We start from the raw sequence: 14,821 nt of genomic DNA, 5'->3' as shown, positions 1-14,821 counted from the left end.
TGCGTTCAAGGCCCCCATCACTCCCGCGGACGGTGGAGGCGGCGGCGGCCCGGCCACCGGTAGCCCCGCCCCAGGCCCGGGGGCAGGCGGCGGCCCCGGCTCGAAGCCCCCTTTGGGGCCCGGGAGGCCGGGGGGGCCCAGCTTACCCAGCGGCGTAGCGTTCGCTCCGGTCGCCATGGCGCCCCCGCGACCGGCACCAGCGGCTCTTTTTCCTTACGGGCGACGGCTTCTTCTTCGCGAATCTTCCGGTGGGGGGGGCGGTCTGCGCGGCCGTGGAACGCGCGGAGCCGTCCTCTCACGCGGCGGGCGGTGGCGGCGCGAGACTCACAAAGAGGGAGGAGAGAGGGCGCCGCGGGGGCGGTCCGGACGACAGTGCTGGGGTCTCGATTGGGCAGGCGCGAGGCGCGAGGTCGCGATCGGCGGACTCCGATTGGCCGGCCCCCAACCTGGCTCGCTGTTGCGCTGGGATTGGCCGAGCCGTTAGGCCGAGAGAGGAAATGGCGGAGCCTGGCGAGCGGGGAGGTGGCGCAGCGCCCACTTCATTTGTTACTGCGCGAACTAAGCTCGCAGTCCAGAAAGCAGCGGAGGAGGTGGGACAAACTATGACGTTCGGATGAGGCGCTGTATCATTGGCTGAAAGGGTTTAAATCAGTCACTCTTCGTTGCATCGTAACGTTTTAGGATTGGCTGTCGCTCTCTCGATTCTTTGCCTATTCCCCTCTCACGGGAAACAGTTTCGAAAGGTTTAAGCAAGAGGTCACAGAGGGAAGGATTTGGCCCCAAAGAGGAACCAGGGGCCGGGAGTGCGCATGCGTAGATTTGGCACTGCCGCCTCACCATCCCAGTGCGTGGTGGCCCCCTGAGTCCGAAGCGGAAGTCCTAAGTTACGTCATTCCCGATTCCCATAGTAACCTGGAACCTTGGGGCGGGAGCTGGGGAGGAGCCGGCGCGCGCCCGTTATCCGGATCCGTTGACGCTGCCGGTAAAAAGAGACTTCCTGTTTTCTTTGAGTTCGTCCTGGTGGCGCAGTGATTAAATTGTTTGGCTGCTAACTCAGTCCGGCAGTTCGAACTCACCCGCACTCTTTTGGAGACATGTGGCGTTCGTTTCCTACAAGGATGATAGTCTTGGAAACCTTATGGGGCCATTTTATTCTGCCCTATAGGGTGGCATTGTTGGTCAATGCGCTTGACTACAAAGTTGGTTTAAACCTCAAAGATACTGGTTCACTAGCTGCTGCTAGGAAACCCTATGTTGTTAGGTTAGCGACCCTGTGCACAGCAGAACGAAACAATGTCCGATCCTGGACCAACCTCACTACTGCTGCCACCTGGCCAATCCATGTCGTTGGTGGTCTTCCTCTTTCTCTGACCCTCCATCTTACCAAGCATGATGTCTTTCTCTAGCGAACTGTTCCCTCCTGACAATATGTCCAAAGTATGAGAGACGAAGTTTGGCCATCTTTGCCTCAAAGGATCACTCTGGCTGCACTTTTTCCAAAACAGATCTGTTGGTTCTTTTGATAGCCCATGGCACTTTTTTTTTTTTTACAATAAATGTTTTATTGTGAATTATGTGATAATTTACATGGGAGAACATTAGTTTTACATTCATTCTATCATATATCAGTTTCATTGCCATAGTTACAATCCCGTCTGTGCGTCATCAACCAACCAAAGGGTATACCCTGCAGGCCTGCACCCCCACCCCCACCCCCACCCCCTGGTCGTCAACACAATCTCTTTCCCTCTTTGGATCTCAAGTCCCCAGCCACTCCATCTCTCCACATCATCGTCTCTGCCTCCATCTAAAGCATATATTATCCTATCACAGCATTGTACCTCATAACTGATCTGGATATGTTCTTTTTGACTATGAATGCAACACCATTCCTTTTCAATTTGTCATTCCCTGTGTAGTAAACCATGTGGTTGTCAGATTCAAAATGGCCAATACCAGTCCATTTCAGCTCACTAATGCCTAAGATATCAATGTTTATGTGTTCCATTTCATTTTTGACAACTTCCAATTTTCCCAGATTCATACTTCATATATTCCATGTTCTGATTTTCAATGGATGTTTACAGCTGTTTCTCTTAATTTTGAGTTGTGCCCCATCACCAAATGAAGGTCCTGTGGGCTTTTTTCCCAAAAGTTTAACTCCATTCATGTCATCATGGTCAACTCTACTTTGAGGAGGCATCTCTTCCCCAGTCACATTTTGAGTGCCTTCCAACCTGAGGGGCTCATTTTCCAGCACTGTATGTGACAGTGTTTCTCTGCTATTCATAAGGTTTTCAGTGACTTAACAATTCAGAAGTAGTTTGTCACTCTTTCTTCCTAGTCTGTCTTTGTCTGTTAGTTCATCTGAAACTTGTCCACCATGGGTGACCCTGGTGGTTATTTAAAAACCGGTGGCATAGCCCTCAGAATCACAGCAACTCACAAGCCACCACAGCATGACAGACGAGTGGTGGCCGTTTGATCGCTATTCAAAAGTTCAAAAAAAAAAAAGAAGCTCTGTTGTTAAGTGCCGTTGAGTCGGTTCTGACCTATAGCGACCCTGTACAGGGCTTCCAAGTTCCAAGGAGCAACTGGAGAGCTTGAACCACCAACTTTGTGGTTCAAACTGACCTTGCAGTCCAGTGCATTAACTACAGTGCCACACCAGGACTCCCAGAAACTCTCTACAGGGTTGCTATGAGTCGGAACTGACTCAAAGGTAAGTGCCACCAAGTCAGTTCCGACTCATAGCAACCCTGTATAGAGTTCCCAAAGAGCAGCTGTTGGGTTTGAACCACCAACCTTGCTGTCCAGTAATTATCCTTCAGTGATACAAAAATGTTAATGAGGCAGATTAAAGTTGTATGTTGAGTCAATCTCTTTTGAGATATTGAAGAGAGTAAGCAAGCAAGCTGAGCTCAGAGGGATCTGCCACCACCAGGGAAGAAGAGCCAGGGATGGAGTGTGTCTTTGGACTTGGGGTCCCTGCTCCATGAAGCTCCTAGAGCCAGGGGAAAATTGATGCCAAAAGACATGAAGCTCTCCAAGGAATACTGGGCCAACTGATGCTGAAAGGAAACAAGACTTCCTCAGAGCCTACAAAGGAAGAAAGCCTTCCCATAGAGCCAGCTGAATTTGCATTTCTAGCATTCATCGATGGACTCAAGCATGGCAACAGTAGTGAGGTTGGCCAAGGATCGGACAGTGTTTCGTTCTGCTGAGCATAAGGTCGCTATGGGTTGGTACCGACTCGATGTCACCTAACAACAACAACAAACTGTGAGAATAAATTTCTGTTTATTAAAGTCATCCACTTGTAGTATTCCAATTATAGAAACATTCGATAAGTAAAACACTGTATTTGAATCACAAGATTGGCAGTTCAAACTCACCAGCCACTACTTAGATACTCTATATAGGGTCGCTGTGAATTAGAACCAACTTAATGGTACATAACAACCACCATAAGAGCCAGCCAAGAGAAATTAAAGTGTGTGTGTGTGAGTGTGTGTTTGTATGTGTATGAGTCCTGGTGTGGCACTGTGGGTCAAAACATTGGACTGCAAGGTCAGTTTGAACCACAAGGTTGGCGGTTCAAACTCATCAGCCACTCCTTGAAAACCCTATACAGGTCGCTAGGAGTTGGAATCAACTCCATAGCACTTAACAACACATATACATTCAACAAAAGACTGTACATGTATGTTCCTGGCAGCTTCATTCGTGGTGGTTGGTGGTTATGTGCCGTGGAGTCGGTTCTGACTCATAACGACCCTGTACAGGGTTTCCGAGGCTGTAAATCTTTATGGGAGCAGAAAGCCTCATCTTTCTCCGGCTGAACAGCTGGTAGTTTCGAACTGCTGACCTTGCAGTTCACAGCCCGATTCAAAACCACTACGCTACCAGAGCTCCTTAGCTTCATTTGTAGCAGCTCAAAACTGGAAACAATCCAAATGCCTGTTTACAAGTAAATGACTAAAGAAGCTGTTGTGTCCATATAATGGAATACTAGTTGCCCGTAAGAAGGAATGAACTATGAATACACAAAATAACATGGACAAATCTCAAAATAGTTATTCTAATCGAAAGAAGCCATACCAAAACATGCATACTGTGTGATCCTATACAAATTCTATAAAATACAAATGAACGTATATTGACAAAGAAAATGGGGAGACCAGGAAGAAAAAGAAGTGATTATAAAAGGGTACTAGGAAACTTTTGAAAGTGATGGCAGTATTCATTGTCTTCTTGATTGTGGTAATGGTTTCATTTGTTCTTAGATGCCATCGAGTAGGTACCGACTCCTAACTACCCTGTACACAACAGAACAACATACTGCCCACTCCTGGGCCAACCTCAGAATCGTTGCTACTACGACAGCCCACTGCTGCTGGCACTGTGGCAGGCCTTCTCACTGGGGGTCTTCCTCTTTTTCTCCGACCCTGCACGTTACCACATTGGTCCCTCCTGGCAATATGACCAAAGTATGAGAGACGAAGTCTGGTCATCCTGGCTCCCAAGAAGCATTCTGGAACACAGATCTGTTTGTAATTTGGCAGTCCATGGTACTTTCAATATTCTCCTCTAACATCATAACTCAAATGCGTCAATTCTATGGTCTTCCTTAGTCACTGTCCAACTTTCATATGAGGTTATTGAAAATACCATGGCTTGGGTCAGGCACACCTTAGTCCTCAAACTGACATCTTTGCTCTTTAACACTTTAAAGAGGTCTTGTGCAGCAGGTTTGCCTAATGTAATATGTTTGATTTCTTGACTGCTGCTTCCATAAGTGCTGATGGTTGATCTGAGCAAAATGAAGTCTTTGACAACTTCATTCTCTTCTATTTATATGGATGTTGTTTATTGTTCCAGTTGTGAGGATGTTTGTTTTCTTTACACTGAGGTGCAACCCATATCGAAGGCATGCTCTTTGATGTTCATCAGCAAGTATTTTAAGTCCTCTTTGATTTCAGCAAGCAAAGTTATATGATCTGTGTATCACAGGTCGTTAATGAATCTTCCTCCCATCCTGATGCCATGTTTTTCTTCATACATTCCAGTTTCTCAGATTATTTGCTCAGCATACAGGTTGAACAAGTATGGTGAAAGAATGTAACCCTGGTGCACACCTTTCCTAATTTTAAACCATTCGGTGTTCCCTTATTCTATTCAAACAACTGCCTCTTGGTCTATGTACAGGTTCCTCATGAGCATAATTAAGTGTTCAAGAATACTCATACTTCACAATGTTGTCCATAGTTTGTCATACACATAATTGGAAGTCTTTGCGTAGTCATTAAAACACAGGTAAACACCAAATGGTGTTCTCTGCTTTCAGCCAAGATCCATCTGATGTCAGCAATGATGTCCCCCGTTCCACGTCCTCTTCTGAAATCAGCTTGAACCTCTGGAAGTTCTCTGTCAATGTATGGTTGCAGCCATTTTTGGATTATCTTTAGTAAAACTGTACTCATATGGGATATCAGTGATCTTGTCAGATGATTTCTGCATCCCATTGGGTCACCTCTCTTTGGAATGGGCACACATATGGATTTCTTCCAGTCAGTTAGCCAGGTAGTTGTCCTTCAAATTTCTTGGAATAGATGAGTGAATGCCTCCATCTATTCCAAGAAATTTGTACTCCATCTATTCCCTGTACCTTGTTCTTTGCCAATTACTTCAATGCTCCTTAGACTCCTTCCTTCCTTTCACACTTGATCATATGCTGCCTCTTGAAATGGTTGAACATCGACCATTTCTTTTTGGTACAGTGATTCTGTGTATCATATTCTTTTGATACTTTCTCCATCATTCAATATTTTGTCCATAGTGTTCTTCAGTAATGCAAGTTGAGGTTTGAATTTTTTTCTTCAGTTCCCTCAGCTTGAGAAATGTTGGTCATGTTCTTCCCTTTTGATCTAACGCTAGGTCTTTGCACATTTCATTATAATATTTGACTTTGCATTCTTGAGCTGACCTTTGGAATTTTCTGTTCAACTCTTGTACCTCATCACTTTTTTCATTTGTTTTAGTATCTCTACGCTGGAAAGCGAGTTTCAAATTCTCTTCTGACATCCATTTTGGTCTTTTCATTTTTTCTTGTTTTCTTAACGACCTGTGTGATGTTCTTGATATTATCCCACACCTCTACTGGTCTTCAGTCTTTAGTGTCTAATGGATCAAATCTGTTCTTCAGATGATCTCTAAATTCAGGTGGGATATATTCATAGTCATGTTTTGGCTCTTGTGAACTTGTTTTCATTTTCTTCAACTTCAGCCTAAATTTGCATATGAGCAAGTGATGGTCTGTTCCACAGTCTGTCCCTGGCCTTGTGTTGGCTGTTGATAATGGAGCTATTGTGAAGTCTCTTTTCACATTTGTAGTCAATTTGATTTCTGTGTATTATGTCTGGTGAGGTCCATGTGTTTAAAAAAGGAATTCACCCCGAACCACATCCAGACCTTCAGAGACGGGAAATTTTCCACTTGAAAGGACAAGCAGACCAGCCAGGAGCAGCTAGAAAACCAGAAGATACTTCTTGAAAGAAGGACCTACAGGAAAAATACGAAACAATAAGGGCAGTCCGACTGTTACCACAAGAACATACAGGTGGCTTGCCCAGGAGACATCAAGCCAAGTGGTCGGATCCTCTCAGTGCAAATTCTCTTCCAAGACTAAGATGCAAGGGAAATGTACGCTTTGATTGACAACCACGCACGTCACCCAGAAGGGGAAGTGACTGAAGAACATCAATGAAGTGGTGAGCTAAGCCTTACATCGTTCAGCAAACTACTGTGAACCCGGGTAGAGACCTGGTTGGCCAGTAGCGAGGCAACATCTGGGGACTCATGGGCTCAGAGTCAATGACACAGCCACAGAGGTCTAGAGTGGAGAGCAGGGCAGCCAGCCAATAAAAAGAGGCTGGACAGACACAAGAACACCCACACTTGCAGATGATACCCATTTGACCTGACTTCAATGACTGGATAAACAGAGCTCAACCCGAAGAAGAAAGAAGAGAAAAAAAGCATCATCTGGTACAATTTGATAAACATGACCTACACCTATGAATGCAGTAGCTCAAAAGAGGAAACAAGTCCCTACTGCAAGAACTATTCCCACCCCCTCCACACAAAGGGTAGACAGGGATGGGCAACTTGGACATTGGCTACCCCAAATGGGGGGAGGGATACAAAGGTAAGAAGTGACTGGCTTACAAGCTTTCAAGAGGGAACCTAGATCCAAAGGGCATGGAGGAAGGTAGAGTCGCCAGTGAATAGTGTCCAGCCTGTCCAGGAAGGGCTGATGAAACGAAATACAAATGGGTCTCCTGTGATGCAATAGTGAATAATTGTTATCAGGACTGATTGTGAGGGTTGGAAATCTAAAGGTGGACATTTTGTAGCAAGGAGGGGAGTGATTAACTTTTCAGTCTAGGAACAGAGGACCCTGGGACCATCAATGGAGAAGAGCGGAGAGCGGGATCCTACCCAGTGAGGCCTGAGATGGAGACAGAGAAGAGATGTCAAGAGATGGTGTGGCTGGGGACTCAGGATCAGGATATGGAAAGGGGCTGAGGACTGTGGTGGGGTGTGTGTGTGTGTGTGTGTGTGTGTGTGTGTGTTTCAGGCTTACAGGATACATCCTTTGGTTGGGTGAGGATGCATGGACGGGATGGTAACTATGCCAATGAAATGATAGATGATGGAATGAATGTAAAGCTAATGTTCTCCCATGTAGACTATCACACAATTCACAATAAAACATTAAAAAAAAAAAAAAGGAATTCACAATGAAGAAGTCATTGGTCTTGCAATATTCTGTCATGCGATCTCCAGCATCGTTTCTATCACCAAGGCCATATTTTCCAACTACTAATCCTTCCTTTTTTTCCCAACCTTTGGATTCCAATCACGAGTAATGATCAATATATCTTGACTTCATGTTTGATCAATTTCAGACTGAAGAAGTTGGTGTGTAAATTTGATAAATTTGAAGAATAGTGATATTCCTTGTAGGCGTATGGATATGATCCCATCACAGCGTTGTACTTCATGACTTCTCTTGATGTGTTCTTTCTGATGATGACTGCAACACCATTCCTATTCAATTTGTCATTCCCGGCTTAATAAACCACGTGATTGTCAGATTCAGAATGGCCAGTACCAGTCCATTCAGCTCACTAATGCCTAGGATATCGATGTTTATGCGTTCCATTTCATTTCTGACACTTTCCAATTTTGCTAGATTCATACTTGGCAGTTTCCATGATCTGATTATTCATGGATTTTTACAGCTGTTTCTCTTCATTTTGCGTTGTGCCCCATCAGCAAATGAAAGTCCTGAGGCTTTACTACAATTGTTCCATCACAGCCAGCTCTACTTTGAGGAGACAGCTCTTCCCCAGTTGCATTTTGAGTGTCTTCCAACCTGAGGGGTTCATCTCCCGGCACTATATCTGACAATATTCTGGTGCTCATCATGTTTCAATATTCAATAATCTATCTGGTGCTGACAGTGTTCCACTGCTATTCAGAAGGCTTTCTCTGAGTAAATATTTGGAAGTAGTCCAGCTTTCCTTCTTCCCAGTTGTCATCATCTGGAAGCTCATCTGAAACCTGTCCATCGTGGGTGACCCTGCTGCTATTTAAAATACCTGTGGCATAGCTTCCAGAATCACAGCAACTCACAAGCCACCATGATATGACAAACTGACAGACAGTTGGTGGAAATGGTTTCATGGTGTAAACATATGTCAAAAACTCATCGAATGGTATATAGGTAGTATGTGTGGGTGACTGTACTCTACCTTGATAATGCAGCTTGTTTTTTTCAAATAATTAATAGCAGAAAGCAACTACAGGGAGAGAATTCTGCCCATAATTCTATAAAGAATACAGATAGGATCCTTTTCCACTTCAACTCATCCTCCAGGAAAGGATTATCCTAGGTTTTTTCTTTGGGTTTTCAGCCACTAAAAGGTTTCAGCTTTTTTGTAATTATTCTTATTTAAATTTTTTCACATACTGTGTGAGTTAGGAACTATGTTACAAATTTGACACCTCAGGGTGGGAAGGAACCACCATCTCTTACTTTGGGGCTTTTTCCTTCCTTTGGTCCCTTTTTTCCTGCCCTTTGTTTCTTTTTTCCTTTCCTTGGTTTCTTTTCTTTTTTTTTTTTTTAATTTGAACTTTTTATTGTGAATTGAGTGACAGTTTATAGAACAGATTAGTTCCATAGTCAAGGAATCATGCACTTGGTGTCATTACATTGATTGCAGCCCCTTCACATGCCATCAGTTAACAGCTTTGACCTCTTTGCACTTTAACCTTTGCCCTCCTGCCTGTGCCTTCCATTGCCTTCATCTTTCCTGTGCTAGCTTCCCTTGTACGTTGGCTTCCCACACATGTGCCTGGGTCGCCAAACAATAGATCCTTTGTTTTGCTTATCGTTGACCTTTGTGAAATGCGGTCAGACTATGCAGTTTGATGTGATTTACTGTTTTAATTGAATGTTAACGTTTGTGGTGGTGGTTATATGCCGTGGAGTCGGTTCTGATTCACAGCAACCCTGTACAGGTTACAGGGTCTCCAAGGCTGTAAATCTTTATGGGAGCAGAAAGCCTCATCTTTCTCATCTGGTAGTTTCGAACTGCTGACCTTGCGGTTCGCAGCCTGATTCGTAACCACTATGCTACCAGAGCTCCTTAGATAGTGAATCAGGAAGACTGAAAAAGAATTGATGCATTTATGTTAATGGTGTTGGAGAAGAATATTAAGCATACCATAGACTGCTAGAGAACAAACAAATGTGTGTTGTTAGAAGTACATCCAGAAGGTTCCTTGGAAGCCAGGATGGTGAGACTTTGTGCCTCAAACTTCAGACATATTATCAGGAGGGTCCAATCCCTGGAGCAGAATGCCATGCTTGGTAAAGTGGAGGGTCAGTCAAAAAGGAAGACCCCACCCCCCAACAGAGTGGTCGTTGTTAAGTGCCATTCAGTTGGTTTCAACTCACAGTGACCTAGTATAGGTTTCCAAGGAGTGCTTGATGAGTTTGAACTGCCTACCTTGTGGTTCAAACCAACCTTGTGGTCCTGTATTTATCCTGCCATGCCATACCAGGACTCCACACCAGTACAATGTTTCCTTACAAATGAATTAGAATGAAGCTCACCAAGATGGGGTGGCTGACAAGTCCAGGACCGACACTAGGCCGCCTCTTCACCCTTGTTGTTGTTGTTAGGTGTCATGGAGTCGGTACCGACCTATAGCGACTTTATGCACAGCAGAATAAGAGAATTAAACACTGTCTGATCCTGGCCCAATCTCACTACTGTTGCCACACTTGAGTCCATCGATGCTACCACTTGGCCAATCCATCTCGTTGGGGGTCTTCCTCTTTTTCTCTGACCTTCCAACTTACCAAACATGATGTCCTTCTCCAGTGACTGGTCTCTCCTGAAAACATGTCCAAAGTATGAGAAATGAAGTTTGGCCATCCTGACCTCCAAGGAGCACTCTGGCTGCACTTGTTCCAAAATGAACCTATTGGTTCTTTTGGCAGCCATGACACTTTCAATATTCTCCTCCAACACCATAAATCAAAGGCATCAACTCTTCTATGGTCTTCCTTATTCACTGTCCAGCTTTCACATGCATATGAGGTTATTGAAAATACCATGGCTTGGGTCAGGCGCACCTTAGTCCTCAAGCTGACATCTTTGCTCTTCAACACTTTAAAAAGGTCTTGTGCAGCAGATTTGCCTAATACAATACGTCATTTGATTTCTTGACTGCTGCTTCCGCAAGTGTTGATAGTTGATCCAAGAAGAATGAGGTCCTTGACAACTTCAATCTTTTCTCCGTTGATAAGAATGTTGTTTATTGGTCCAGTGGTGAGGATTTTTGTTTTCTTTACATTGAGATGCAATCCATACCGAAGGCTGTGCTCTTTGGTCTTCATCAGTAAATGTTTCAAGTCCTCTTCACTTTCAGCAAGCAAGGTTGTATCATTTGCATATCGCAGGTTGTTAATGAGTCTTCCTCCTTCTATCATGTTTATTCCTTCATCTGGTAAGTGTTTCTGAGTCTGCTGGTGCAGTGAGTTAAATGCTGGACTGCTAACCAAAAGGTCATCACTTGGAACCCACCAGCTGCTCCTTGAGAGAAAGGTGAGCTCATTCACTCCATAAAGGATTTACAGGCCCTGAAACCCTAGGAAGCAGTTCTGCCCTGTCCTATTGCATCGCTACAAGTTGGAATTGTCTGCATGGCAGTGGGTTTGGTTTGGTTCCTGATTCCCAGAAAAAGCACCTGGTGGCCCAGTGGTTAAGCACTCAATTGCAAACCAAAAAGTTGACTGTTCCAACTCACCGGTTGATCTGTTGAAAGCTGTGGTGAGCTGCCAGGGGTAGATTACCCAGTAAGCAAGGTAAACATTTCACATGGGTTTCATATCTTGAATGTGGTGATAAAGACACGTGAAACTGTTCACTGCTGATTAGTAAGTAAGCACAAGTAAGCCTGTGTTTACCTTACTTATTGGGTACTCTGTCCCTGTCAGGGATTGTAAATTTGAAAAGGCTTTAGTCCCACAGGAAAGTGCTGTGGGGTTGGGAAGGAGACGGTTGCCTGTCACACCTAGAAACAGAATCTGTTGATGTGAAAAATATGAAATTGTTCTCTAGCAATTAGTAAGCACAAGTAGGCTGTGCCTACCTTGCTTAGTGGGTAATTTGACACTGTAATCTGCCTCTGTAAAGGTTGTTGTTATTGTTAAGTGCCATCAAGTCGGTTCTGACCCATAGTGACCCTGTGTAGGGTTTCCAAGCAGCAGCTAGTGAGCTTGAACCACCAACCTTGTAGTTCAAACGGCTTTGCAGTCTGTTGCATTAACCCACAGCACCACACCAGGACTCCCTGTAAAGATTACCACCTTGGAAACCCTTCAGCACTGGCCTGTGAATTACTGATGTTCAAATCCACCAGCTGCCCCTGGGAAACCCTATATAGCATCGCTATGAGTCGAAATTGACTCAACGGTACTTAACAACAACAACAACCAGGTCCTATAGGATTTTTATAAGTCAGAAGCCCTGACAGTGCCCCGCTCTACCCCAAAAGGCTGGCAGTTCAAGCTCAGCAGCTACTCTGTAGGAGAAATGTGGTGGTCAGCTTTGGTGAAGATGACCACCTTGGAAACCCTATGACCAGTTCTGCTCGCCCCATATCGTCACTGTGAGTCAGATGGACTCAACAGCCTAGGGTTTGGGTTCCAGGAAGTTACCAGGTGCTGGACATGCTACAGTGGACACTTCAAATCCCACGCTGTCTCCAACAGCACAGTCCCTCTCCCCTTGGTCTCCTCATACCAGGAAGGCTATGTTAGGGGCCAGTGCCTCTTCTGCTTTCCCACAGGCGTGACATCGGCTCCTCATCCCCCAGAGAGGACAACTTGACAGCAATGTCTCACAGTGACCATGACGCTTCCCTGAGGGCCCCAATGGAACACTGGAGTAGGAACAGAGTGACGTTGTTGTTGTTGTTGTTAGGTGCCATTGAGTCGGCACCGACTCATAGCGACCTTATGCACAGAAGAATGAAACACTGCCCGATCGTGGGCCAACCTCACTATTGTTGCCACACTTGAGTCCATCGATGGGCAGGGAATATTTACTGCAGCGCTTTTATTTTTATCATGTCAAAAAAAAAACAAAAAAAAAACCCCAGTAAAGACAACTTCAGTTTCTAAATAGTAGGAATCTAATAGCGTAGTGGTTACGAATCGGGCTGCGAACCTTAAGGCCAGCAGTTCGAAACTACCAGCCGCTCCGCGGGAGAAAGATGAGGCATTCTGCTCCCGTAAAGATTTAAAGCCTCGGAAACCCTGTACAGGGTCGCTATGGGTCGGATCCGACTCGACGGCACTTAACAACAACAATGAGTTCATTGGAGTCCTGGTGTGGCGCTGTGAGTTAATGTGCCAGAATGCAAAGCCATTTGAACTGCAAGGTCAGCGGTTCAAGCTCACCAGCTGCTTCTCAGAAACCCTACACAGGGTCGCTATGGATCAGAGCCAGACTCGCTGGCACTTAACAAAACAACAACAATGAGTTCACTAATGTTAATTCTGGGAGCCCCATACAATGGAACACCCTGTAAAGACTGAAAAAAACATCACAGAGAAGCACTAAAATAAAGGCCAGATCACCAAAGTGGAAAGGCAAAGGCAGAGCAGTGTGTGGAATCCATGTTACCTGTTGTACAGAAAGTGGGTGGGGTAGGCAGAAAACATACCAAACTGCTGAAATATGCAGAAATCCTATTAGAAGGATTCCTGAGTAACTGGGACCTTTGTAGTTGGGGCCAGAGGTGAGGAGACAGTTAAGAGGCTGTAATCCCCCAAAATGAGATCTGATAGAATGGCATCACTATTGAGCAGCCAATCAACTTAAAGGAAGTTTCCTAGGGGGTGTGGCCTGCAACACCTTTTATCTCACAAGATAGAAGAAAGGAGAGCCAGCACAAAGGCGGATCGGGTGGACGTGTAACAGAGAGCTCTGCTAACAACACAGAATACCTGACCAAGCAGGCTCAGGGCATGGTCCCAGAACTCGGAACCACATATAAAGGAATATTTAGAAGGCTGGAAGACTTACAGCTGGGGGAATTTGTGGCAGAAACAAGAAATCTATTGCTTTCTAATTTGGGACGCTCGGCTGCTCCAGGAGCCGCCATCTTGGGTGAGACCAAGTGGAGGAAGGATCGGAGTGGCCACAGACGCCTGGCAGAACCGCTGTGATAAAGGTGTGGACATTCTTTTCCTTTGGTATCTGTTCTTTGGTCCCTTGCTGTCTGCGCACCTCCATTCTTGTGACTATAGGGGACCCTGAGCTAGTGGGCACCCCAGCGCCACTCTCGGAGGATTCTACTACACATGCCCATAGAGCTCCTCGAAATTTAAAGAGACAGTTTCCAATTAAAACCAAACGGCCACAGCCGGCCCTGAACTGTTTCCAAGTAGAAAAAAGGCCTGAACAGGGATTGTGGAGCGGGACAAGCAGACAAAAGAGGAAATAAGCCAAAAATTAAATCCTAAATTACGTCAAATTGGCCAGCAGTGGTATCTTGAAACTTCTCAGGAAGAAGAGTGAAAAGGGGAGCCCATTTCCTGATCACATCTACCTGGAGGCATTCAGAAAGCATAAAAAAACACCAAAATACATAAGTATTAAGGACACAGATAACCCCAGGAGACGCCAAAAAACAGAAGCAGACGACCATATCTGCACATGTCCAGAAACGAGATAAAGTGACTGAGGCAAATGAGCTGGAAGTAGACCTACACTCCATACTGGAAGATGGGCAGGCTTTGGAAATGCCTGAGAAGGAATTCCTAAAAATGATTATAAAAGGTGTCAAAACACTATGCAATGGAGTTGAGAAAAATAAGGAAGAAGTCAGGAAAATGCTACAGGAACAATCAAGTAAGATAGAGCATTGGAAACAATTCAAAACCTACAGAAAGAGGTCCAAACGATTAATAATAGAATATCAGAAACGGACAATACATTGAAAGGGAAAAGGAATAGAACTGAAGAGATAGAAGCTAGAACTAGTGAGCTAGAAAAGAAAGGAGAGAGAGCAGAGACTGAGGGACCTACTAAAAACTAGGAATGGTGTGTGTCCTTTGGAGCTGGAGTCCCTGCACTGGAGCTCCTAGAGCCAAAGGAAGTGTGATCCCAAGACACATCTCCAAGGAATGCTGGGCCTCTCTCTAGATACTGAAAGGAGACAAGGATCTTTTACC

The 14,821-nt window shown here is 45.0% G+C and overlaps 1 protein-coding gene across 4 annotated transcripts in view; it reads right to left on the bottom strand.

Annotated features, from left to right (window-relative positions):
• The window catches only part of SF1 (splicing factor 1), a 14,296-nt gene extending 13,688 nt beyond the window's left edge, over positions 1-608 (bottom strand). For all 4 annotated transcript variants that reach the window (XM_006860961.1, XM_006860962.1, XM_006860960.1 and 1 more), the window contains exon 1: positions 147-608. In XM_006860961.1, coding sequence (XP_006861023.1) covers positions 147-177 — 31 coding nt within the window. In that variant the 5' untranslated portion in view covers positions 178-608. The remainder of the gene's footprint in view (positions 1-146) is intronic.
• Positions 609-14,821: the final 14,213 nt, after the last annotated feature.

This window comes from Chrysochloris asiatica, unplaced genomic scaffold (assembly GCF_000296735.1).
Source record: "Chrysochloris asiatica unplaced genomic scaffold, ChrAsi1.0 scaffold00040, whole genome shotgun sequence".
Classification (NCBI taxonomy): Eukaryota; Metazoa; Chordata; class Mammalia; order Afrosoricida; family Chrysochloridae; genus Chrysochloris; species Chrysochloris asiatica.
The sequence above is the reverse complement of the archived record's forward strand: the minus strand, read 5'-3'. Positions and strand labels throughout refer to the sequence as shown.